The sequence below is a fragment of the Dendrobates tinctorius genome, unplaced genomic scaffold, assembly GCF_039654945.1.
Source record: "Dendrobates tinctorius isolate UK_male_01 unplaced genomic scaffold, ASM3965494v1 ptg000092l, whole genome shotgun sequence".
NCBI classification, from domain to species: Eukaryota; Metazoa; Chordata; class Amphibia; order Anura; family Dendrobatidae; genus Dendrobates; species Dendrobates tinctorius.
Genome location: NW_027361760.1, coordinates 1,170,060 through 1,195,884, shown reverse-complemented (window position 1 = coordinate 1,195,884; position 25,825 = coordinate 1,170,060). Strand labels below are relative to the sequence as shown.

Below are 25,825 nucleotides of genomic sequence, written 5' to 3'. Positions count from 1 at the left end.
TGTGGCGGTAACGCTGTAGGGAGCTATCGGTGTGTGGCGGTAACGCTGTAGGGAGCTATCGGTGTGTGCCGGTAACGCTGTAGGGAGCTATCGGTGTGTGCCGGTAACGCTGTAGGGAGCTATCGGTGTGTGCCGGTAACGCTGTAGGGAGCTATCGGTGTGTGCCGGTAACGCTGTAGGGAGCTATCGGTGTGTGCCGGTAACGCTGTAGGGAGCTATCGGTGTGTGCCGGTAACGCTGTAGGGAGCTATCGGTGTGTGCCCGTAACGCTGTAGGAGCTATCGGTGTGTGGCGGTAACGCTGTAGAGAGCTATCGGTGTGTGCCGGTAACGCTGTAGGGAGCTATCCGTGTGTGCCGGTAATGCTGTAGGGAGCTATTGGTGCTGTGATAATGAGACATTGCATAGATACCTGTGCCCGTGCACACGCAGTGTTACATGTATCGCTCTGCGCTCTCCTCTTTCATTGTTCTCCGCTGTTCTTTCCTCTGTACTGTACACTGCAGACCTGTGCACGCGTGGGCAGAACACTTCGTGTCATTCTGTAACTTTGTATCGCTATACTGATGTTAGTTTCTCAGTTCTACTGGACTGCGCCTTACCTGTCCCTATCTTTACTATTGCTGTTCATGTCCCTCACTGTATTCGGCAGCTTTCCTGGTTTTAATTTTTTTTTGTAGCTACATATTAATGCAAATTATGTACTTATAATTACGTAATTATGTACAATGATTTTTTTCACTTCATATACCGTATTATCAAGACAAAACAAGGCACTTGGTGTTTGTTGTTGGACTTCATTAAGTAATGAAGTGTTAGGCTGGAGTCACACTAACCTGCGCAAAATACGGTTCGTAGTTTACATGCATAATACGGATGAATGACCCCTAAACAGTGCTCCGTAGGCCTAACCGTAAGCAAGGTGAGGTCGCGTATTTTGCGCATGTCTCCATCCGTATGTAATCCGTGTGGCATCCGTATGCAATCCGTATGGCGAGATTTTCTCGCAGCCTTGCAAAATGGACATTTAACGGTTTTGAGGCCTGCAAACAATTTAAATCATTAGCCTGCACCCTATTTAGACACTCAAACAGGTGGCTGCCTCCATTCTGTCCATTTGTCACCTTGCTTTCATGAGGTGTGTTGGTGTTCTTTGTGCAACATGGCAGAGGGTCTGAGATTCAATACAACTGAGCAGGTTCTCTTTACCTGGCTTTTGTCACGGCGGTTTGGGCAACCATACCCAGTGATAGTGGATCCGCGGAGGAGGAGACGCATGTGGGTACATCCACTTTTGAGGCAACAACTCACAAGAGGTCATTTTCACCGCCTCTATTCTTCTCTGCGGGAGCATCCGGAGAAATTTTACCAGTACTGTCGCATGAGCATTTCCACATTTGATCGACTCTTGGAGACAGTGCGCCCTGGGATAACCTTTCAGGACACAAGGATGCGCAAAGCCATATCTGCAGAGGAGCGACTTCTACTCACAATACGGTATGTACTACACAACCACATTCTCTATGTTCATAATGTGTGTGCTAAATTATGTTTTTTGGCCTTCTTGGACAAAGTTTAATGCCCTTATCTTACTCCAAATATGTTTCAACTGAAACACCAGAATGTTACATCTAATATGTCCTGCATATCACTTAGTCATTGTGCCACCAAATATGTGTGTGTTATTCTCTCTCAATTCCTACCAAGTTTGGTCGGCATGTAAATGATTTTTTTTTACTTTAGCCATTCTAAACTTAACAATTTCTGTTGTTCTACAGCTTCCTGTCCACTGGCCTGTCTTATGCCGCCCTCCTCCATGAGTTTCTCATTGGAAAGTCAACCATTTCAGGCATAGTGAGGTCTACATGTAAAGAAATCTGGACAAGACTCCATCAAGTGGTCATGCCCGAGCCCAGGATGGAAGACTGGTTAAGGATATCAAGGGACTTTGAGGAGGACTGCCAGTTTCCAAATTGTATTGGGGCCCTGGATGGCAAACATATCATGGTGCGTAAGCCGCCGAACTCTGGCTCCCAATTCTTCAATTATAAACAATACTTTTCTGTTGTATTGTTGGCTCTGGTAGACCCTCAATACAAGTTTATAATTGTTGAAATTGGGGCCTATGGAAGGACGGGAGACTCTAGAGTCTTCAATACTTCCATAATGGCTCGGCGGCTACGCACCAACCAGTTGGATCTACCACCACCACGCCAGCTACCAGGCACCCCTGAAGAATCAGTCCCTTAGGTCCTTGTGGCAGATGAGGCGTTTCAGTTATCGCGCAATGTCATGAGGCCATATCCCCGGCGCAACCTTGACCACAGGCGCAGAATTTTTAACTTGCGCCTATCACGTGCTAGGCGACTGGTGGAGTGTTCCTTTGGGATTCTTTGTGCCAAATGGCGGGTACTCCAGTCTGCCATTCAGTTGAGTGAGCAAAATGTGAATGAAGTTTGTTAAAGCCTGTGTTGTTCTGCATAACTTCACCAGTATACATGATTGTTCCTCCTCTGATGGTGTTGTGCGTAGGCCGGACAATGTGCGCAGGGTGAGACCACCTATGAACCCTCAACGTAGACCGCTCTCTGGCCTAAAAGTGCGTGATATTTTCACTAATTACTTTATCTCACCTGAGGGGGCAACTTCTTGGCAAGAGCATGCTGTGTCTATGTTATAATTTGTTTCTTTAATTTTGTCTAAATATATATTACTCAAGCCTTTATGATTCTATGAGTGTTTCATTGCATTGGTTTGTGTCTGTTAGTATGTTGTGAGGGATTGTGAAAAATCACACAGAGACGTTAACTAGAGTAGACACATTTTTAGTTTTGCCTTTTTCTTTTTGGTTTGCTTAAAGGCAAACATAATATTTCCATAACATTTTGGCAATGGGCAAAATAACCCTTTGTGCCTTCTTTAACTTTTTTTAAAAGTAACATTACATAACAAAACACAAAAAAAGATTAGGCAATAACAACATTGTTGCATGACAAGATTAAACTAGATTTGCCAACAAAAGGTGAGCTCCATCACCAAAATAAAGGCTACAAGATAACACTCACATTTCCTCATAATGTTATCCAATCATAGAAAGATTCCACCATGACAGGCAAGGCTACCTCACAGCTTTCACACAGATATTACCTGTCTGTAGAACAGACAATATTTAAGCATGCTATACTGGAAAGGATGAAAATACAAAACTTAAGAATTTTTTTTTCTAGAGATTGCTAGCAAAAAAGGTGACTACTTCACTAAGGACAGCACGCCTTTCCTAGGCATTAGCAAGTGAGTAGTGTATTTTCATCCTTTCATTTTACAGTATAGCGCGTTGAAATATTCTCTTTTGTACACACATGTAATATCTGTCTGAAAGGCGTGAGGTAGCATTGCCTGTCATGATGGATTGTTTCATATGTTTGGAAAACACTGTGTAAAAATGAGGATGTTAAATTATGTTCAAAATGTTGGTGATGGAGAACACCTGTTTTTTCCTTTCTATTTGGAGCACCAGTTAAAACGCACTGGACATCTCCCGCCATCAGAATCATAAATCCTCATAGGTTGGGGAAGGGGAACGTAGAAGAACAGCCTGTGGGTGCTGCTGGACACTGTGGCCAACATCACCCTGTGTGGGGCCATACTGTTGCCCATGATGCTGGAATTGTCCTGCCTCCTGGGACTGTTGGGGATAGTGGCCAGAGTAATGATGTTGAGGGGCTTCTTGTTGGCTGTGGTAGGCACGTGGCTCATACCCACCAAGATAGCCAGATCGTCCCCAATCAGGTTGGGACCAGCCTCCAACACTGGGTGGGTACAAGTGGCCATATTGGTGGGGTTGGCTTGAGGCTGACATTTGGGGCTGCGGAATAGAAGGTTGGGTAGGGGGAGGAAGGGGTTGAGGTGTTGGCCCACATATTAGGGGCTGTTCGGACCCTGCTTGAGCAAGCATCTGTGTGGATGGTCTCATGCGCATTAGATTTCGTGGTGAGAGCTGCCACCTCTCCAGAAATTCAAAAACCTCATATGGGGTATTGGGGGGGGTGCTTGCATCAAGCAGGATCTGAATACATCCCCTAATACGGAGCCGGACCTCACGGGTAAGGGCACGGAGATAAAGGGTGAGGCTACGTGCATAGGCCTCCTCCCCATCATCTGTAGTTACTCTAGACAAATAATTGAGCACCCCTGTGTCCACATTGGTCCTGCTCTCTTGAATAGTGACCTGGCGCCTTCTTCTTGTTCGCCGTGATGTAAGAGCAGCCTGTGGGGAGGACCTGATCTGGGCAGTTGGGCTGCTGCTCAAGTTGCCCGGCTCTTCCAGGATGGGTGATGTGGCAGCAGCAGACCGTCCTGGTGGTGTTGTGTGTAGGCCAGCCATTGTGTTGTCCTGTGATGCCTCATCTTCAGCCATCCTTCTTGTAGGGGGAGAAGATGGGTCAGCCACCTCATCCCCTACAGGATCTATAATGGGCTCTGCCTCTGAGGCCGTTCCTCGATCCGTAAGGTTGGATTGAGTTCTGTTATGAAATAGAACAGAGGCAAAAATACATCAAGATTTTTGTCCCTGTAAAGTATTTGTGTAATGTATTTGTGTAATGTGGTGTGAGGTATCTACTTACGGTTTCAGATCCAGAATTGGGGCGAGGAAGGACAGCCGATCATAGTATATGTACTTCCTTTTTACATATCCAGCATCCCCACTCCTGGACCGCTGCTGGCGTTCCCGGCGGAACTGGTCCCGGATGCTTCACCAGCGTTTCATCACATCTTCCACTGCAATGTGACAGGAAATATTGTCAAATTCACATATTTGAGAGGTCACATTTTCTAACAGTAGTCTAGGCATGGGGCCTTCTGGGGTGTGCTTTCTACCCATGGTGGCATATGTAATTGGGCAGATACACAGGGTCTCATTAGCTACACTTCAAATAATTTGTTTGGCTAGGAGGAGCTTGTGGCCTCATGGAGCTTGTGTGAAGCCACGTGTCACATCCAAATGTAACGGCCTCATGAGGCTAAAAGTACATGCACAGGAAGGGGGGTGCTGATTCTAGATTCCTTTTTTATTGCGCGCTAAGGTTAATGATGTTTAGCGTTGCACTTACGAATTTTATGCTGCTCATCACGTGGTCGGTCACCAAAGTCATGGTACATCTGGCGACAGATGCGCCTCCATGACGCCTCCTTTCTTGTCCGGTTCGCATAATTTGCATCGCGTGGGTCCCATATTTCGGGACGCTCCTGCACCAGGACAATGAGCATCTCAACATTTATGTACGTGGACGCCATGCTGCTGCTGAACTCCGTGGAGGCGTACTTCCTGGATGTCTGGAGCGCTTTTTGAGCTCATTTGCATGTCTAGGCTTCCTGATGATGGATTGACCTATTTCCTGTCACCAGCCAAAAGACCTGCGTATTGCTCGCAGGTCACACGTGTGGTCCGTGTGTAATCCATATTTTTTGCGCACCCATAGACTTGCATTGGCGTACTACGGGCGTAGTACGCTGACAATCGCAGCATGCTGCGATTGGCACGGAGCGTAGGATACAGATGAGAAATATACGCCTGGTGCGAGTGACCCCATAGAGAATCATTTGTCCGTGTCTAATGCGTGCTTTTAGCGCCTCTCACTCGGCCGTATTCCTCGCCAGTGTGACTCCGGCCTAACCCAACATTCAGTTTGTGCTATAATTTAGGAGGTTTTTTTTTTATATAAATGTGTTAAAAAGAATAGAAACAGCCGGTACCAGGTTCAGCACGCTATGAGGTGTACAGGCAGCAGCAGTTACAACACATCAATAGCGCTGCAGTCAGTCACTGAGCACAGCGGCTTTACCCATCAACTTCAGTGAAAAAAAAAATTAATATTAAAAAAGTTAGAATCGACCCCTTTTCCCAATACAATAGTCCCCAGAATTAATCTGTTTTGCATATGTATTATAAAGTTGCAAATTGATATCCCAGATTTGTAACCAAGCTTTTTTTCTGCAGCTGCAGAGATACAGAGGATAGTGAATCAGCTGGGAACCGCGCAGGACACAACCGAGCTACAGAACCAGCTGTGAGTAACTTGGACTGTTTTTTTTCCCTAACCCTTCATTGTTGCTCAAGGATCTATACCATACCTACTTGAGAATTCCCCCAACATCTTAAGCGTTTGCATGTGACTCTGCAAGTCATTTCAGAACCAAGCAGTAGCGGGGAGCTGGCTGTCCAACTCAGCCAAACTTCCCATAGAGAAGGCAGAGATGGTTTATTACCGACTCTGCCTTCCTGATTGCTGTATGTACACTGCTGAACAAGTGCTGTGTGTCATGATCTCAGTGCGGGTTTGACTCGCACACGTGGGGTTAATGTCTGGAACCAGTGCTGATGACTGGCATTTCTGGGGTTAAAGGTTGTGATCCCGGTGCAGGCTTACCTGCACACCTGGGGCTATGATTGTGGCCTCTCCCTGGTTCTGGGGGAGGCTTCTTATAGCCTCAGGACGCTCCCATCCCTGTCAGTTATACTTTCGCCCTTGGCATTGTGTGGTGACCCCTGAGTGTGTTAGTGCTGTGTTCTGGTTGCTTGATTCTCTGTGTATGACTCTGTCTGTTCCCTGGATATCGCTTTGGATTCTGCCTGGTACCTCCTATGTCTGTTTGGTTTTGATCTCTGCTTGGCCCTGATTATCCGCTCTGTCTCCTCCCTGGTACTGTACTGATATCTTGTGTATGACCTTTGGCTTTGTCTAACCTCCCGTCTGTTTATCCCTCCTGTACCTCGCTGGTCTGTACTGTGCATGATTTCTGCTTTGCCATAATCTGAGTTCTCTGGCTTCTCTGACGCTAAGCCCCGCCCCCTTGCAGTCACATGACCATAGGTCCTGTGCAAGCTCGCTCATTTTCAGTGTCCGCAGGTCCCCTGCCTCTTTACTTTCCAGCGCTGACTGGACCCTGACACTATTAGCTTGTAGCACGCTTTGTCACCTCTGCTGCCCTGCTCCCCAGGTAACTCTTAGCACTGCTTCTGTACTCAGGACACGTGCACTGGCTCTATAAGCAAGTGTAGTGCGGTGTCTCTGACATTATAACTGACCGTTTCAGGGTTTTTTTGTTTTTTTTTTTCTGAAGGGGAAAAAAAAAAAAGTGTGTGTTATCCTCATGGATCCCATACAAGCCTTGGCTGATCAGGTCAAGCATCTGACCCAAATGTTCCATAAGCTCAATGTGGAACAGCGCACGATGGCCCAGACCCAGCAACAGTTGGTGGTTACTGTGCAGGGGACTGTCGATGCAGGGGCTTCAAGTTCTGGGGGTAGGGATGTGTCATTAGCGTCCCCCGAATCTCCGGTCAAATTACCAGACCTTTTCTCAGGGGATAAAAAGGAGTTCAGGTCTTTCAGAGAAGGATGCAAGCTTTTTTTTTCTCTAAGGCCCCGCTCCTCCGGGGATGAGTTCCAGAGGGTGGGGGTCATTATTTCCCTACTTCGGGGGCTCCGCAAGCATGGGCTTTCTCTCGGTCTTCCTCTGCTCCTGAACGTATGTCAGTGAACGCGTTCTTTGAGGCCCTCGGGCACATTTATGATGAACCTGACCGAGTGCGATTGGCAGAGGACATGTTGATGAGTGTCTGTCAGGGGGCGGCAGAGGTCTCTTGGAGCGACGCCGCACTCCGAGGACTCTTTCGCAGAGGCTTGTCCGAGCGGCTGCAGGATGCCTTGGCGTTACACCCCCCACCTAACTCTCTCGAGGACGCCATGACCGAGGCCGTCCGGATGGACCGCAGGCTGCGGGCCAGAGGGGTGATGCAGGTGGATACTCCATTATTCTCCAGTGGAAAAGAGACTGCCCCTGAGCCCATGGATGTAGGCGCCCTCTCCCTGAAGGATACGGAGAGGAAACGCCGGAAGGACAAGCAGTTATGCTTTTACTGCAGTAAAACAGGACATTGGAAAAGGGAGTGCCCGAATTGCCCGTCTTCAAACCCGGTCGGTGGGAAACGACTAGGTCTGCGTAGTCAACGGGGAGGCTGCTCAGACCCTCAGGTACCATTTTCCTCGTTTTCTAAAGTAGTACTGCCTGTGGAACTGTTTGTGGATGGTAGTTCTTTTTCCTCTACAGTCTTCGTGGACTGCGGATCATCTATTAATCTTATTGACTCTCAATTGGTCACACACTGCAAGATAGGGACAGTTAGGCTCAAGGTTCCGATCAAGGTGATGGCCATTGACTCCTCTCCCCTCACTAAGGAGGAAATTCGCTTTATGTCTGAGGTGTTTTCGCTCAGAGTGAGCGCTACTCATGTGGAAAACATAAGTTGTTTTGTGCTGGACAATCTACCTTCAGGGTTGGTGTTGGGCATGCCCTGGTTACAACGCCATAACCCAGTTATTAACTGGAAAACGGGGGAGATTGTACAATGGGGGTTTAATGATTTTGAGTTATGTGATAAATCCGCACTGCTGGTTGAACCTGTTAAATCTGTGTCTGTATCATCTGTCGAGCTGGAAGGTATTCTGGAATGCCTGAAGGACTTCGAAGATGTATTCTCCGAAAGCGAGGCCGAGACGTTACAGCCACATAGACCCTTTGACTGAGCTATTGAGCTGGTCCCGGGGGCTAAATAACCCAAAGCCCGTCTGTTTAATTTGTCCGGTCCTGAGCGCTTGGCTATGAAGGAGTATATTACTGAAAGTCTGCGCAAAGGACACATACGTCCTTCAGTCTCACCTGTGACGGCAGGTTTCTTTTTTGTAAAGAAAAAAGATGGCGGGTTACGTCCCTGTCTCGACTTCCGGGAGCTTAATCAAATTACTGTACGGAATACGTACCCCCTTCCGTTGATTCCCAATTTATGTAACCAACTATCAGGGGCAAAGTGGTTTTCTAAACTGGACCTTCGGGGGGCATATAATCTGATAAGGGTCCGAGAGGGGGATGAATGGAAAACCACGTTCCTCATGACCGAGGGACTATTTGAAAATTTAGTCATGCCGTTTGTTCTTACCAACGCCCCTGCCATATTTCAGAATTTCATCAACGTGGTATTCTCGGATCTCATTGGTCGTTTTGTCGTTATCTACTTAGATGATATTTTGATATATTCCACCGACAAGTATTCTCATTTGGAACATGTACGAACTGTGCTCCAAAGGCTTAGAGAAAATCATTTGTATGCCAAATTGGAGAAATGTGTATTCTGTGTACAAGAGTTGTCCTTTTTGGGGTTAATTGTATCCAGTGAGGGTTTTCGCATGGACCCCAAGAAGGTGCAAGCCATTGCGGATTGGGTGCAACCCCGAGATCTTAAGGGTCTTCAGCACTTCTTGGGGTTCGCCAATTATTACCGCAAATTTATCCGGGGGTTTTCGCAAGTGGTCAAACCTCTCACGGATCTAACATGCAAAGGTGCGGATGTGAGAAATTGGTCCTCGCTCGCAAAAGAGGCCTTTGCAACGCTGAAAAAATGTTTTATGTCTGCTGCTGTGTTAGTGCAGCCAGATCCGTCCAAACCATTCGTCGTGGAAGTGGACGCCTCTGAGGTGGGGGTGGGGGCGGTGTTGTCCCAAGGACCTGCCACTCTAACCAACCTCAGGCCATGTGCTTTCTTTTCCAAGAAGTTCTCTGCTGCGGAAAGAAATTACGACGTAGGCAATAGAGAGCTTCTTGCGGTCAAATTGGCGTTTGAAGAATGGAGGCACTTTTTGGAGGTGGCCAGTCACCCGGTTACGGTGATCACGGATCACAAAAATTTGTCGTACATTGAGTCTGCTAAAAGACTAACGCCCAGACAGGCCCGTTGGTCACTTTTTTTTTTCCCGTTTTCAGTTTACGATTACATTTCGTCCAGGGTCCAAGAATGTCAAGGCTGACGCCTTATCACGCAGTTTTCAGCCGGTATCGCCCCCTGAGCCACCGTCCTCCATTCTTCACCCTGGGGTTGTGATAGCAGAGGTCTCATCTGAATTGGAACGGGAGATTCAGGGGGCCCAGTCGCGGGCCCCGGCGGCCAAGCCGGAGGGGAAGTTGTTTGTCCCAGAGCAACTTTGCCTAAAACTCTTGCAGGAGTTCCTTGAATCCAAGATGAGTGCTCACCCTGGTATTTCAGCCACACGTCTGGCGGTGGCTAGGATCTTTTGGTGGCCTACCCTTGGTTCGGACATAAAAAAATTCATTGCTGGTTGTGGGGTCTGCTCTCGTTCTAAAAGCTCTAATAGCCGGCCGGCAGGGGAGCTGATACCCTTGGCAGTGCCCGAAAGGCCATGGACTCACTTATCCATGGATTTTGTTACCAATCTCCCTCCATCTAAGGGTAATACAGTGGTATGGGTAGTGGTGGACAGGTTTTCTAAGCAGGCTCATTTCGTACCCCTGTCCGCACTACCGTCAGCTGAGACGTTGTCCAGGTTGTTTGTGCAGCATGTGGTCCGTTTGCATGGGGTACCCCTGAATGTGGTATCTGATCGTGGTGTGCAGTTTGTGGCTAAGTTTTGGCGTGCTTTCTGCAAAAAATTAGGTATGTCTGTCCTTTTCGTCTGCATACCATCCTGAGAGCAATGGGCAGACGGAGCGCACTAACCAGTCCCTGGAACAGATCCTCAGGTGTCTAACCTCTGCTAGACAAAATGACTGGTGCGAAGCACTGCCGTTGGCTGAATTTGCCTTCAATAGTCGGGTGAGTCAATCCACTGGTAGGTCCCCTTTCTTGATTAACTGTGGGTTCAGTCCTCATTTTGATACAGGAAAGATGTATATCTTTGTACCGTGTTAGCCAGTAGATAGAAAAATATTCAGGATTGAGAGTCCTCAGTAGTTGATACCTTTTAATGGCTAACTGAAAAGATGGTAACACATTGCAAGCTTTCGAGACTACTCAGGTCTCTTCATCAGGCTAGACTAATACAAAATCTGAAGTCACATATTTATGCACAATACAGCCTAGAAAAAATGCAATAGATAAGACAAGTGACGTGAAGCAGAACTATCAATATGGGAGAGGGAGAAACATAAATCTAAACATTGGACCAGTTCATAGATAAGGAGTCCGGATGTTTTATGGTCCTCTGATTGGGGTCTAGTTCTGTGTTGTGATGCCCCCACACAGTTTTAAAAGGAAATTCCTTAATTGATGTAAAAAGACATAAATCCATGCGACACATTCATTCCAGCACTGAGAGTGACAGGGCAAAAGCTTAGAACAAGGATGAATGCTCATCGTCACACAATAAGAGAAAAAAGAATGGATCTACCTGTGGCAAAACATTTCTGTATCCCTGATCACAGCAGCGTGGATATGAAATTACTGGTATTGAAAGGTAACTTCAATTCTCAGAGAGAGAGACGAGTTTGGGAGTACAAATTTATGACGAACTTTGACACGCTCAGTGCTGGAATGAATGTGTCACATGGATTTATGTATTTTTACATCAATTAAGGAATTTCCTTTTAAAACCGTGTGGGGGCATCACAACACAGAACTAGACCCCAATCAGAGGACCATAAAACATCCGGACTCCTTATCTATGAACTGGTCCAATGTTTAGATTTATGTTTCTCCCTCTCCCATATTGATAGTTCTGCTTCACGTCACTTGTCTTATCTATTGCATTTTTTCTAGGCTGTATTGTGCATAAATATGTGACTTCAGATTTTGTATTAGTCTAGCCTGATGAAGAGACCTGAGTAGTCTCGAAAGCTTGCAATGTGTTACCATCTTTTCAGTTAGCCATTAAAAGGTATCAACTACTGAGGACTCTCAATCCTGAATATTTGTCCTCATTTTGGTGAGTTCTCTCGTCTGGATTCGGGGTGTCCCGGGGCTGAGGACTCTGTTCAGCGGTTAAAAGATACATGGGCAGAAGTTCAGCGGAGTATATCTAGGTCTCAAGACAGGTATAAGTTTTTCGCGGACAGGAAACGAACACCTGGTCCCATGTTTTGGGTGGGAGAGAAAGTTTGGCTCTCCACGCGAAACATTAAGTTAAAGATTCCGTCAGCCAATTTGGGACCCAAATTCATTGGCCCGTACAAGATTGTGGGAAAAATCAATCCAGTGGCGTATAGGCTGTGCCTTCCACCCTCTTTCAAGATCCCTAACGTCTTCCACAAATCTCTACTGAAACCTTTTGAAGCAGTCCGGGGAGACTCCGAGTCTGCTGCTCCTCCTGTTTTGGTCAAGGGGCAGGTGGAGTACGAGGTTGGTCATATCGTAGATTCCAGGTTGGTACGGCGGTCGGTACAGTACCTGGTTCATTGGAAGGGGTATGGACCGGAAGACAGGTCCTGGGTACCGGCCCGATTGATGCATGCTGATCGCCTGGTGCGGGCTTTCTATGCTAGGTACCCGGGCAAGCCTGGGGGTCCAGAGGCCCCCCGTTGAGAGGGGGGTACTGTCATGATCTCAGTGCGGGTTTGACTCGCACACGTGGGGTTAATGTCTGGAACCAGTGCTGATGACTGGCATTTCTGGGGTTAAAGGTTGTGATCCCGGTGCAGGCTTACCTGCACACCTGGGGCTATGATTGTGGCCTCTCCCTGGTTCTGGGGGAGGCTTTTTATAGCCTCAGGACGCTCCCATCCCTGTCAGTTATACTTTCGCCCTTGGCATTGTGTGGTGACCCCTGAGTGTGTTAGTGCTGTGTTCTTGTTGCTTGATTATCTGTGTATGACTCGGTCTGTTCTCTGGATATTGCTTTGGATTCTGCTTGGTACCTTCTATGTCTGTTTGGTTTTTTATCTCTGCTTGGCCCTGATTATCCGTTCTGTCTCCTCCCTGGTACTGTACTGATATCTTGTGTATGACCTTTGGCTTTGTCTGACCCTCCCGTCTGTTTATCCCTCCTGTACCTCGCTGGTCTGTACTGTGCATGATTTCTGCTTTGCCATAATCTGAGTTCTCTGGCTTCTCTGACGCTAAGCCCCGCCCCCTTGCAGTCACATGACCATAGGTCCTGTGCAAGCTTGCTCATTTTCAGTGTCCGCAGGTCCCGTGCCTCTTTACTTTCCAGCGCTGACTGGACCCTGACAATATTAGCTTGTAGTACGCTTTGTCACCTCTGCTGCCCTGCTCCCCAAGTAACTCTTAGCACTGCTTCTGTACTCAGGACACGTGCACTGGCTCTATGAGCGAGTGTAGTGCGGTGTCTCTGACACTGTGTATATAGTAATAGGAAGCACTGACAGTGCCTTCTCCAGACCCAGTGATCATGCGATTGCTGGGTATAGGGTGGGAGCAGGAGCTGCTGGATCTTAGCAGTCCCATATGGATTTTGAGGTGCTAGCAGGAGGCTGAATTTTCCCTGTTACTGGGGCTAATATACCAGCCAAGGTTACAGGAGAAATCAGCATTAATAAAAATGTAAATGTTGAAATGCATCCTAAAGGTCTCGTATGTCCTTACGGGGGACATTGGGTATAAAATAAATTAATTACAAAAAGAAAAAAGCAAAGCCACCTCCATTCTGAATTTCTGCTTCATTGAAAATGAAAAATAAAACATTTGTCCAATGTATAAAAATAATTACAGAATGGGGGATCACAATTGAAAATGATTTTTAGACGCTTTTCATTTTATTCCATTATTTCCTACCCCTCGCCCCAATTTTGGAAAAAACAAAATCTAAAAATGAAATAAAATTAGTTATCACAAAAAAAGGATAAAAATAATTTTAAAAATCGAATAAGAAAAAATGATATAGCTTTTAAAACTATATGTACGAAAAAAATGTGCCTTGTCATGAAGTGGTTAAGCTACAGCTGGTCGCAGCGTCCTTACGACTGGCTGGTAAACTTAGGTACTTTCCTGCCCTGACTAATGCTCTCGTAAAGTCATCTTATTACAATCTTATCTCTGTTATCAGCCAGGGGGTTATTGTCAGAAAATTGAAAAAAAAAACAAAAACAAATTTTTAAGCGTTTTCTTTTTGCAAAACATTTGGTGGAACCAGACAATACGGCAACTTTTAGTCTGTGTTTTTTTTTTTTTTTTTTTGCAGACAGCAGAAGATACAAAATGCGAACAAGCTCGCCAAAGAGACAGACAAATTTCTCAAAGAATTTTCATCCCTCCCTTCTGACAGCGATCAGGTAAAGATGCCGGGCAGCGTATGTCAGCGGGCATATGTCAGTTGGCTCAGGAGCATAGGTCCCGGCTGTGGTATACAACTGGCAGCGACCAGAGCTGGTTCAAGTCTCTACAGTACAACTGACCAAACAATAGCAGCTTCAAGTCTCCATATTTAACATTGGCTGCATCCTTAAAAGGGTTAAAAAAACATGAAAAAAAATCTAGGATTTGTGAAGACTTGTTGAGTAAGGCAGGAGGAAAAAAGCAGCTTTGCATTTACAGGGAGCAGCCATGTTGGAATTAAAGTGTGCCAATGTTTTTTTTTTTAAATATAAGATTGGAGGTTAAAACTTACTGTAGATCATAGTAGATGATACTGTAGATCACCCAATGATTGATCAAAAGACTTGGCAGGAGCAGTGTACAGTGTCATATTTTTACTTTTGAGCTTTTACACCCTGTTTTTCATAAACTCTGCCACTCTTGTCCCACAGGTCATGTGCGGTATTACAGCTCAGATTCAATCGCTTTAATATCTGTACACAACCACGGACAGGTGTGGCACGGCAGCCAGGTTTGTGCCGGCCTACACTTCTCCATTGAGCAGGGCCTTTAGAGATCTGTCACCCTCTCGCTCTCTGAACGCTCCGTTTCTGTTTCTTCTTTGCAGAGACAGAGGAAGCTTCAGAAGGACAGACTTCTGAACGAGTTTTCCTCCGCCCTGACCAACTTTCAGAAGATCCAGAGATTAGCTGCGGAAAAAGAGAAGGACTTCGTGGCCAGGGTCCGCGCTGGCTCCAGAGTATCGGTAAGTTGAAGCCGCTCTGGTTTAGCGGACATAAAGGTGCCCCATTCTTTTAATTGGTGGACCCCCACTATGCTAAACTTTGTGCTAGGTGTTCACTGCTATCTACTGCAAACCACCTATAAGGATTGGTTCTTATCTGTAGTAGTCACAGTACTGCCCCCCTTTTGATTGCAGTGGGCATAGGCAGCCTTAACACAACATAAAAGCCTGCACTGGATACAGAGTGCCCCTATATACTGTACATGTCCATTTACAAACTGTTTGTGAATATATATCCCCCAGGGTACATGGACTATAGCCTGAGTCTCCAAATGTCAACCCATCTTAGATGCTAGTTAGAGTAAGACCGCCACATACCTCCACTAGCAGCTCTTCAGGAGACAAGGTGCTTTCTCATGGAGGCCCCGATGCCAGTGGGAAGTATAGGGTATTTTTATTTTAAAAGGGTAAAAAAGAAAGTACAGATAGCGGACACCTTTTTTCAGTTTTTTATTTCATTTGTAACTTAAAGTGTTTTCTTATTGTTTATAGGGTGGCGCACCAGAAGATGGGCTTAGGGATGGTACATTAGTCAATTGGGACAAGTAAGGATTCAAAATTGTACTTACGTTTTTATTTGAACTGCTCGATTTTGTACGGATTGTGACACTGAGTCACTTCTCGTGGCAAGCCAAGATTCAGGGTGGTCAATGAGTCCGAGATCAAAGCCAGGAGGGTACATCATAAACAGAGGGAAGAGCTGAAGACATAGTCGGGTAACAGTCCGAGGTCGAAATACCTGGAGGAAAGCGGATCAGAGCAAAGGGAGCAGGAGAAACGGTCAGAAAGCGGTCCAAGGTCAGGTAGCAAAAACAGATCCACAAGGCACAGAGAGACAAAGGTGAATTTACATCTGGCAGACATCCGGGATTAGCAGCCCAACTAAGTAGCCTGGTAGTCACTTAGGACAAGGAACACCTGAAGGGAGTGACTCCCAGTCTCAGATTGGACGGCTGAGCTGTCAATCAAAACACCAGCTCAGCGCGCCCTTGCACCACACTGGATGACTGAGCTGTCAATCAAAGTACTGACAGCTTCATCACTCCCTTTCACCAGATTGGATGACTGAGCTTTCAGTAACTACATCCCAGACACACTAAGAGAGGAATTGTGACACAGATATTATCGGTTTATTTGTTATGTATTTATTGTGACCTATGGATCTCCTAAATATGTTGCCGCTGTTATGGGGGAACTGATACAGACCTCGTCTTTTATGGAGGAACTGGTTCTGGCCTCTGTAGTGTTGCCTCTGTTTCAAGCCCTCTTTGTTATGGGGGGATCCATTGCGGACCCTGTCTTATACGGGCCACCATTGTAGGCCTCTTCTGATATAGGGGAGCTGTTGCAGACTTCCTATGTTATGGAGATCCTTCTGCAAGTCTCCTTTGTTATGGGGATCACTGTTTCAGGCTTTTTCTGTTATGGGGTCACTGTTGCAGACCCCTTTGTTATGAAGGCTCTGCATAGTACCTTTGTTTTAGGGGCACCATTGTAGGTCTCCTCTGTTATGGGCAAACAATTGTAGGCCTCCTCTGATATGGGAGCACTGATGCACACTTTCTTTGTTATAGAGATTGTTATGCCAGTATCCTCCCTTAGCGGGTGCACTGTTACCATCTTTATCTATTATTAGGGCACTGCTTCTGACCTTTTCTGTTATAGGGCTCCATTGTAGGTCTCCTCTGGTATGGGGGTGCTGTTGCAGGCCACATTTTGAACTCTGTTGCAATTCTATATTATGAGGGCTCTGTTGAACGTCTGCTCTGTTAAGGCATCCTTTATTACAGGGCCACTTTTTAAGGCCTCCTTTGTCATGGAGGCACTGTTGAAGGTCCCCTTTGTTATGAGGGTACTGTTTTGAGGGCAGTATTGAAGGTCTCCTTTGTTATAGGGGCAGTGTTGAAGGTCTCCTTTGTTATGAAGGAATTGTTGATGGTCTTCTTTGTTATGGGGACACTGTTGAAGGTCTCCTTTGTTATGGGGCCACTCTTGAAGGTTTCCTATGTTATGGGCCACTGTTGAAGGTCTCCTATGTTATGAGGCCACTGTTGAAAGTCTGTTTTGTCATGGGGGCACTATTCCAGACCTCTTTGGCTCTGAGGGCACTGCTGAAGGTCTCCTTTGTTATGGGACTTCTGTTGAAGGCCCGCTTTATTATTGCAAATTTTTGTCAGGGAACAGTGTCTCGGACCAACCCTGTTCCAGGGCTGTTGGTCTGGTAATCTCCACAGGTCCAGAATTGATGACATTGCCACCACCATTCACCTGACCATTTAAGCCACGGATTAGTGAGTGGGGTATCATTGCTTCCCGCCAGTCAGTGACCATCAGAGCGGCAGTGCTGGAGTTGGGATGGTATAGGTCGACAGCTTACAGCTACTTCCCCAGCAAAATCCTTTGCTGAGAATCTCTGCAGCTGGATCCATATCTCCCATGAATGGTTGCCTAGAATTATACAATACCTTTAAGTCAAAGATCTCGAAGCACCAATGATTTCTAAAATATTGAGAAAGAAATGTTGTCCATGTCTAATGACTGATGTTTTATTTCAGTGAGAGCCAGTTACAGGCAACGCTGCAAGAGGAGCTCATTACAGAGGATGACTTGCGGCTCATAGAAGAGCGGGAGACCGCCATCCATCAGCTTGAGGTTAGATACGATCTACTGAACTCAATTGAGAGGTCATCCCCTCCATATGCTCTATTATTTTTCGGCGGTCAGCTCTCCTGGGTGGTGCAGTCTATATAGAGGTTCTTTCAGCCCTCCGTAACTTGTTACTTTTCTCTAACTTGTCATTCACGTGTTCCATCGTTATCAGCACTATAGGTGCAGGAACATTCTTTGCCTTGCTATCCACCATGCATTCCCCTTGTTATTTCCCAATGGCTTTCCTGCTGCAGACTGACAGCCTGCTTCTCTGATATGACTGTATGCAGTTTAGCAGCCAGGAGAGCAGGGGCAGACAGACAAAGACCAGCCCTCCACTTTGTGCATACAGACAAGGACCAGCCCTCCACTTCGTGCATTCAGGTACAGGCTAGCCCTCCACTTTGTGCATACAGGCCTAGCCCAGCCCTCCACTTTGTGCATACAGGCCCAGGCCAGCCCTCCACTTTGTGCATACAGGCCCATGCCAGCCCTCCACTTTGTGCATACAGGCCCATGCCAGCCCTCCACTTTGTGCATACAGGCCCAGGCCAGCCCTCCACTTTGTGCATACAGGCCCAGGCCAGCCCTCCACTTTGTGCATACAGGCCCAGGCCAGCCCTCCACTTTGTGCATACAGGCCCAGGCCAGCCCTCCACTTTGTGCATACAGGCCCAGGCCAGCCCTCCACTTTGTGCATACAGGCCCAGGCCAGCCCTGCCCTCCACTTTGTGCATACAGGCCCAGGCCAGCCCTGCCCTCCACTTTGTGCATACAGGCCCAGGCCAGCCCTGCCCTCCACTTTGTGCATACAGGCCCAGGCCAGCCCTGCCCTCCACTTTGTGCATACAGGCCCAGGCCAGCCCTGCCCTCCACTTTGTGCATACAGGCCCAGGCCAGCCCTCCACTTTGTGCATACAGGCCCAGGCCAGCCCTCCACTTTGTGCATACAGGCCCAGGCCAGCCCTCCACTTTGTGCATACAGGCCCAGGCCAGCCCTCCACTTTGTGCATACAGGCCCAGGCCAGCCCTCCACTTTGTGCATACAGGCCCAGGCCAGCCCTCCACTTTGTGCATACAGGCCCAGGCCAGCCCTCCACTTTGTGCATACAGGCCCAGGCCAGCCCTCCACTTTGTGCATACAGGCCCAGGCCAGCCCTCCACTTTGTGCATACAGGCCCAGGCCAGCCCTCCACTTTGTGCATACAGGCCCAGGCCAGCCCTCCACTTTGTGCATACAGGCCCAGGCCAGCCCTCCACTTTGTGCATACAGGCCCAGGCCAGCCCTCCACTTTGTGCATACAGGCCCAGGCCAGCCCTCCACTTTGTGCATACAGGCCCAGGCCAGCCCTCCACTTTGTGCATACAGGCCCAGGCCAGCCCTCCACTTTGTGCATACAGGCCCAGGCCAGCCCTCCACTTTGTGCATACAGGCCCAGGCCAGCCCTCCACTTTGTGCATACAGGCCCAGGCCAGCCCTCCACTTTGTGCATACAGGCCCAGGCCAGCCCTCCACTTTGTGCATACAGGCCCAGGCCAGCCCTCCACTTTGTGCATACAGGCCCAGGCCAGCCCTCCACTTTGTGCATACAGGCCCAGGCCAGCCCTCCACTTTGTGCATACAGGCCCAGGCCAGCCCTCCACTTTGTGCATACAGGCCCAGGCCAGCCCTCCACTTTGTGCATACAGGCCCAGGCCAGCCCTCCACTTCCTGTAATCTGTTTTGACCACTTTGCTGCTACAGACAGATAACTCCTGACAACTGGCAATAGACAGCAGATTGAAAAGAAGGGAGACACTTTTTTGGAGCGATTATTCGGTGTGAGGGGGCTTGATTTTTGCAATAAAGTGATTCTCATGTATTTCCTGTGATATCTAATATCTCTATTCAAATTGTACAGGAGGATATCAGGGGGATAAATGAGATCTTTAAGGATTTGGGTATGATGGTCCATGAACAAGGAGAGATGATTGGTAAGTACTGTACGGTGGTTGAGCGGGGCCACAGCGCCACAAATCCCAGCATTTATCACAAATATTCCTCCTGCCTGTACAGTAATGGCTGTTATTGTGTCATGCAGACAGCATAGAGGCTAACGTGGAGAACACTGAGGTGCATGTCCAGCAAGCCAACCAGCAGCTGGCCCGAGCCGCGGAGTACCAGGTGAGGTGCCACCACCGGACCCCAGTAGTGCCCTGTATCCTCTTACACCTGCACAGGTCATTTAGCAAAAAAAAAAAAGAAATCTCATCCAGTCAGATCCAAATCCTGCACCTTGCCGGTTCCAAGCTGGTGACATCCAACAGGTCTGCCACTAAGCAGTTAAGTGCTATTTCTGCAGGAAAGCGGTCACTAGTGCAGAATATTACTGAATGGGGGAGATACCTGCCTATTTGCCATGAAGCCTTGCTGGAAGGGGTTATTCATGGATGGTTATTGCCAAGTAGACCAGCAATTTTACAGTTTACTGCTGATTACAATTTTTAGCCATTCTTGAGATACAAATATTTTTCTTTTGTTGACATCTTGTTGCCTTGGAGACCGACCACTTCTGCTAGACAGCAGAACATGCTCATTTCTTACAAGCTCTTTTTTTGTTTAGCGTGAAAGCAGTGACCAGGATCGTTGGAGTGCACTGTTACCACTCAATCCCGGCCAGCTTCAGCACAGTGCTTACAAGCTAGACTCATTATGGTGTTAGCTTACTAGGCTGCTTTACATATTACTATGTACGATTGTAATTTATATTTGTATATATGTATGTATTTATCATTGTGATACACTGGGACAGTCATTATGGTATTGTATTCTCTTTTTATTTTCTGTATATATGTCTGATATATATTTTTTTTCTATATTCACAGCGATAAAGTAATAAAGGCTCTGGTTGTGGCCGAAACGTCCTTTTTTGGTTATATCGCTTCTGCTATGTGCTATATATTCTTGTTTGGCTCCCACATATTTTGTCTACAATAAAATAGACATTTATTCGCATGAAACATAATTGAGTGTACCTGCGCCTCGCTATTGGACAAGAGTGCACGCTAAACTTCTATTTGACGTTTACAAGTTAGACAGCAGCGGTGGTCAGTCTCCTAGGCAACGAGCTGTAAACAAAAGAAAAGTGCTGATATCTCAAGAACTGCTAACATTTCGTACATGCAGAAAGTGACAGTAGTGCTTGTATTTAGAAGCAGTATCCTACAATATCCATCTATGAAAATGCAAATAACCCTGTAAAGTCTCCATAAGTCATGCACTCCCCTAAATAGTGCAAAACAGAAGCTGCGGAGACACCATCACGTGTTTCTCAACGCAAGCAATGACCAGCCAGGTCTTTGTCCGGGAAGGAACAACCACGGGAAGGGTAGTCTCCAATGAAGGAAACCACCTATGCCAAAACATGGTATCCATCCACATACAGCTGTTTCGGGGTATTGCCCCTCATCAGTGTGGAGTAGGAAACTGGCTGGTAGGAGCAATGCCTAGTAAAAAGACTATGAAGAGGAGGATGAATGAACTCATGGAGATCAACATCCGACACTGCGGAGACACCATCACGTGTTTCTCAACGCAGTGATTCTAGAGCACTGCCCCCATCCCTTATGGGAAATATGCAAAACATGCAAAACAGAAGCTGCGGAGACACCATCACGTGTTTCTCAACGCAAGCAATGACCAGCCAGGTCTTTGTCCGGGAAGGAACAACCACGGGAAGGGTAGTCTCCAATGAAGGAAACCACCTATGCCAAAACATGGTATCCATCCACATACAGCTGTTTCGGGGTATTGCCCCTCATCAGTGTGGAGTAGGAAACTGGCTGGTAGGAGCAATGCCTAGTAAAAAGACTATGAAGAGGAGGATGAATGAACTCATGGAGATCAACATCCGACACTGCGGAGACACCATCACGTGTTTCTCAACGCAGTGATTCTAGAGCACTGCCCCCATCCCTTATGGGAAATATGCAAAACATGCAAAACAGAAGCTGCGGAGACACCATCACGTGTTTCTCAACGCAAGCAATGACCAGCCAGGTCTTTGTCCGGGAAGGAACAACCACGGGAAGGGTAGTCTCCAATGAAGGAAACCACCTATGCCAACCACCTATGTTGATCTCCATGAGTTCATTCATCCTCCTCTTCATACTCCCCTAAATAGTGACAGTACTTCAGGGAGGTGATGCAGCGAGTGACAGAATGTCCTAGTATGTAGAGATCGTTGTTGTTTTCCATCTTCTCATGTCACTCTTCTTCCATTTTTATTCCAGCGCAAGTCCCGGAAGAAGATCTGCATCATCATCTTTGTGCTTGTAATAGTCGCTGTAATTCTCGGTTTGATTATCTGGGCTGCCACAAAAAAATAGGGAATGCCTGGAAAAGAAGAGATGCTTTTAAGTACTTATATTTTGTCTTTTTACTAAAAATGGTTAATACTAATCAGCGGAGACATGTCTGACTCGTACAAGATGAAGAAAACTATGTAGATATATATATATATATATAACCTGTCGGTGTATGGCGGTGGCCTTGTCTGACATGTACAAGGTGAAGAATGCCGTGTGTGTCATATATATATATATATATATATATATATATATATATATATATATATATATATATATATATATATATATATATATATATATATATGTAAATATACATACATACATCTATATCATGCTGGGGCATGCCTGGTGTGCACCGTCCCCCCGCATGTTACCGGTTCCGTACACCATGTACTCAGCCCTCGGGCAGTCAGTGTTAGGAGACACTTTACAGGATTCATTTGATTAGAGCATATTCTGTGCGCCGCGTTATTAAAGGGATATACCCCTTGGTCATTTGTACCCATTTATCATAAAGGGCTAAAGTGGCCATTCCTAAGCACTAAACTAGATAAATGTTAATATTCCATTTTCTATAAGTTTTTTTTCCATCATCATTATAGTATGCCAAAAATAATGGGGTTGTCCACATTTTTTTGTTTTGTTAAATACTTGTATTTACGGCTATAAAAAAAAAAATCATTTTTGCAATTGGGTTTCATTAAAAAATGTTGCACCGTTTGGCTTTACTAGGCTATTTCTTTGCACATTTAACTTTTATGTGGTCAGAAATCAGCTGAGAGAAGCTCAGAAAAAAGAAAGATGATGAAAGATAAATCGTGAGCTCACTGATATAGTTAACATGTTAGGCTACAGGTTGAACTTGATAGACGTAACATTTACCTTCAACTATAAAAACTGTGGGACTCGGCAGCCAGCAGTACAGAGGCCAGAGAAGGCAGACGGTGCAACATTTTTAGCTAGACCCAATTGTAAACACGAGCCCCAAATATATGACATTTGGTACAAAAAAAGTTTGATGTACAACCCCTTTAACTAAAATGATAAAGTAACAATCCTTATTAAAATGTGGCTTGAAAAGGTTTACAGGCGATCTTAAAAATCTGAAATTTCCATACTGCAGTGCCAAATGCCAGACTGATGCCAATGAAATAATTGTCTTAAAACTCTACTTTTCAGGGGGGAAAATATGGTTGTGCCAATAAACCCCCACAGTGGCTCCTACTTTACATTTTTTGGACCCGTGGCGGAATAAGGAAAAAAGAAGCAATAGTCCCCCCCGGACACTTGTTACTCTTCCGCTGCAGCGTTCTCGTTCTGTCTGTACAGAGAGCTCATTCTGATGGAGTCTGTAGCTGTTTCATCCGTCTTTTTCTGAGCTCCTGTTGTCTTGATTTTTTTCTTTATCACATACAACATTAAAGTTTAGCCGAACTTTCATGTGGTCATCTGAGAGGATCTCAGAAAAAAAGACAAGTTACAAATTCCCATTCAGAACGATCTTACTAATAGATTCTTAGTTAACTCATCCAGCAGCCGACAATGTGCATGGACACAGAGCCTATAAAAAGCTAAACGGTGCACAATTTTAATGAAAGCCAATTGTAAATATGATTTTCAGCCAAATCTTAAAATAAATTGCTCCAACAGGTGTTCATATCTTTTAAGTACAGGTTGTAGGGAACAATACCATTAAAGGGAATGCCAGATTTTGCTATGTAATCTGAGAGCAGAATAATGTAGGGACAGAGAGCCTGATTCCAATGATTTGTCACTTACAACTCTGTGTGTTGCTGTTTCAGTGCAATCAGTGTTCTATCAGCAGGAGATTATCGCTGAAGGAGTAGGTGTCTGTCTCATGCCTCTTGGTCCTACCACACCTGGCAACACTGATTGGCTGCTTTCTGTGTACACTGTATATCCTGCCAATCAGTGGTGTGTGTGGGGTTGGTTATACACAGAAAGCATGCAATCAGTGATGTGGGTGGGGCTATACACAGCTCAGCACTCCGAGCTCTGCTAGTTCTGCACCCGAGAACTGTGATGCTACCACAACTGCTGCACCCAGTACAGTAAGTGACACATCATTGGGATTAGGGTCTCTGCCCCTACATCATGCTGCTGTCAGATTACATAGATAAAACCTGCTTACAGATTTCTTTAATGGAAAATAAATCCCCCCCCCCATTCCTGTATGGCTGCATCCCTCCGGCAGATCACCCGAGATATAATTATTTATTACCGATTGTGAATTGATTCCCGCTTGTGGCCACATGTAGGACATCCGTTGTGGAGGTGAGATGCCGGCGTACTGGTTGTAAGGACTGTTATTTCTGGTCGTGTTTACTGTCATTCTCAGTATGTGCCATATATTCAAGCTCTTCCTACCACTGATCTGATGGCTTCATGCCTCCCTGTAAGTACTGGGCCACGGGGAGACGCCACAATTCCATTTGGAAAGCTGTAGATTCTCATACTGGTTTTATACTTTTTTTTTTTTTTGTGTTTTTATGTCCTACCATATTTGTTGGTTTCTCGTTACTGTGTAGACTGTAGAAGCGGCAGATAATTCCCCCGAGCTCCGGGATGGCCATTGGTTTGGGGTATTTTCTTGTGGGTCAGGTTGTGTTTCTGCCTGTAGAGAGATGATGATGATCACTCCATTGGTTCTTCATGGAGGGCCACATCTCGGGGTCAATACAGCTTTGTGTGCTGTCATTTGTAGGTGTTTCACAGTGATTTGTGCCAAAATGCTTTCCTTTTTTTAATCCTTTTTTTTTTGCCTATATCCAACTCTTGGGCAGAGAAAACCTGCTAACTGTGATGAGTTACAGCAAGGCTTAGCGGACTGTATGTGCCGCTACCGTAAAAACATCCCGGATTGTGTTTCCAATGCTCAGCAGCAGTTTATTCTCAGGTCGATAATAGGGAATAAAATGTCCTGAGCTTTTCCTTTTTACAATTCTTTTTTTCTATTACCACTACTTATTTGAGCACAAAACTCAGTTAGCATTAGCCGGACTGCTTCCCCGGAGTCCGCGGGCAGCGCCCTTTATTCTACTGCGGAGTCTGCGAGCAGCGCCCTTTATTCTACTGCGGAGTCCGCGGGCAGCGCCCTTTACTGCAGAGTCCCTTGCCATTTGCACATGCTGGTCTTTGCTTAAGGCCGAATTTAGCTGTGTTTGACTAACAATCCGGGGTCGAGCAACTTATGAAGGTTAGAAGACTGCTACTAGTCCAGACTTCACTTTACATATTCTGATTTTTTTACTCAGAGATCTGAATCCGTCCTTAATCTGGAATCACATTGGCCCATGATGAGTGTCGATTGAAGATCCACGTTCGATCAGAGCTCTTCTAAGGCCAATGCAAATTGTATCAGGACTGAGGTAATGTTAGCGCCATCGCTTGGTCCGCACACAGGTCCCAATTGCCTGTGTACAGGAGATATTGTGCTGTGGACAGCTTTGATTTTAGGACCCGTATAAATGATCCAATCGGCCATTGAACAAGCTCTGGATCGGTGGGATGTTTACATGAACCAATGAATAGTAATAAATATTAATATGAAGGTTGATTAGTATCGCATTGTGTAAGAGCTGCTGAGGCTTCGAAGCATTATCCATGAAGTTTTACCACATGTACAGCACCAGCTCATAGAATAGACTGAAATGGGCCACAGTTCTTGCAGTGCAGATCCATTTATACATACGGGAAATTCTCTGCCTAGTTCTCTGCTTTTTTTTAAGCTAAAAGATAAATGGGCGTAAAAAGCGACACCCACTTTCTTGAGTGAAACATTCCCCTCACCTTGTCATTGCACAATATCTAATTCCACAGGGTGGAAGTATGGCACATAGTGAATCTCCTAGATTTAGTCTAGGCCTTATTCTTATGAATTTAACTTAATATTCCATAATTTAT

At 46.1% G+C, this 25,825-nt stretch overlaps 1 protein-coding gene across 2 annotated transcripts in view; it reads left to right on the top strand.

Annotated features, from left to right (window-relative positions):
- The window catches only part of STX7 (syntaxin 7), a 31,443-nt gene extending 7,891 nt beyond the window's left edge, over window positions 1-23,552 (top strand). For both annotated transcript variants that reach the window (XM_073586274.1, XM_073586275.1), the window contains exons 3-10: window positions 5,998-6,067; window positions 13,985-14,075; window positions 14,726-14,863; window positions 15,395-15,447; window positions 17,458-17,554; window positions 19,453-19,525; window positions 19,633-19,715; window positions 21,824-23,552. In XM_073586274.1, the coding sequence (XP_073442375.1) occupies window positions 5,998-6,067; window positions 13,985-14,075; window positions 14,726-14,863; window positions 15,395-15,447; window positions 17,458-17,554; window positions 19,453-19,525; window positions 19,633-19,715; window positions 21,824-21,919 (701 nt within the window). In that variant the 3' untranslated portion in view covers window positions 21,920-23,552. The remainder of the gene's footprint in view (window positions 1-5,997; window positions 6,068-13,984; window positions 14,076-14,725; window positions 14,864-15,394; window positions 15,448-17,457; window positions 17,555-19,452; window positions 19,526-19,632; window positions 19,716-21,823) is intronic.
- The last annotated feature ends 2,273 nt before the right edge of the window (window positions 23,553-25,825 follow it).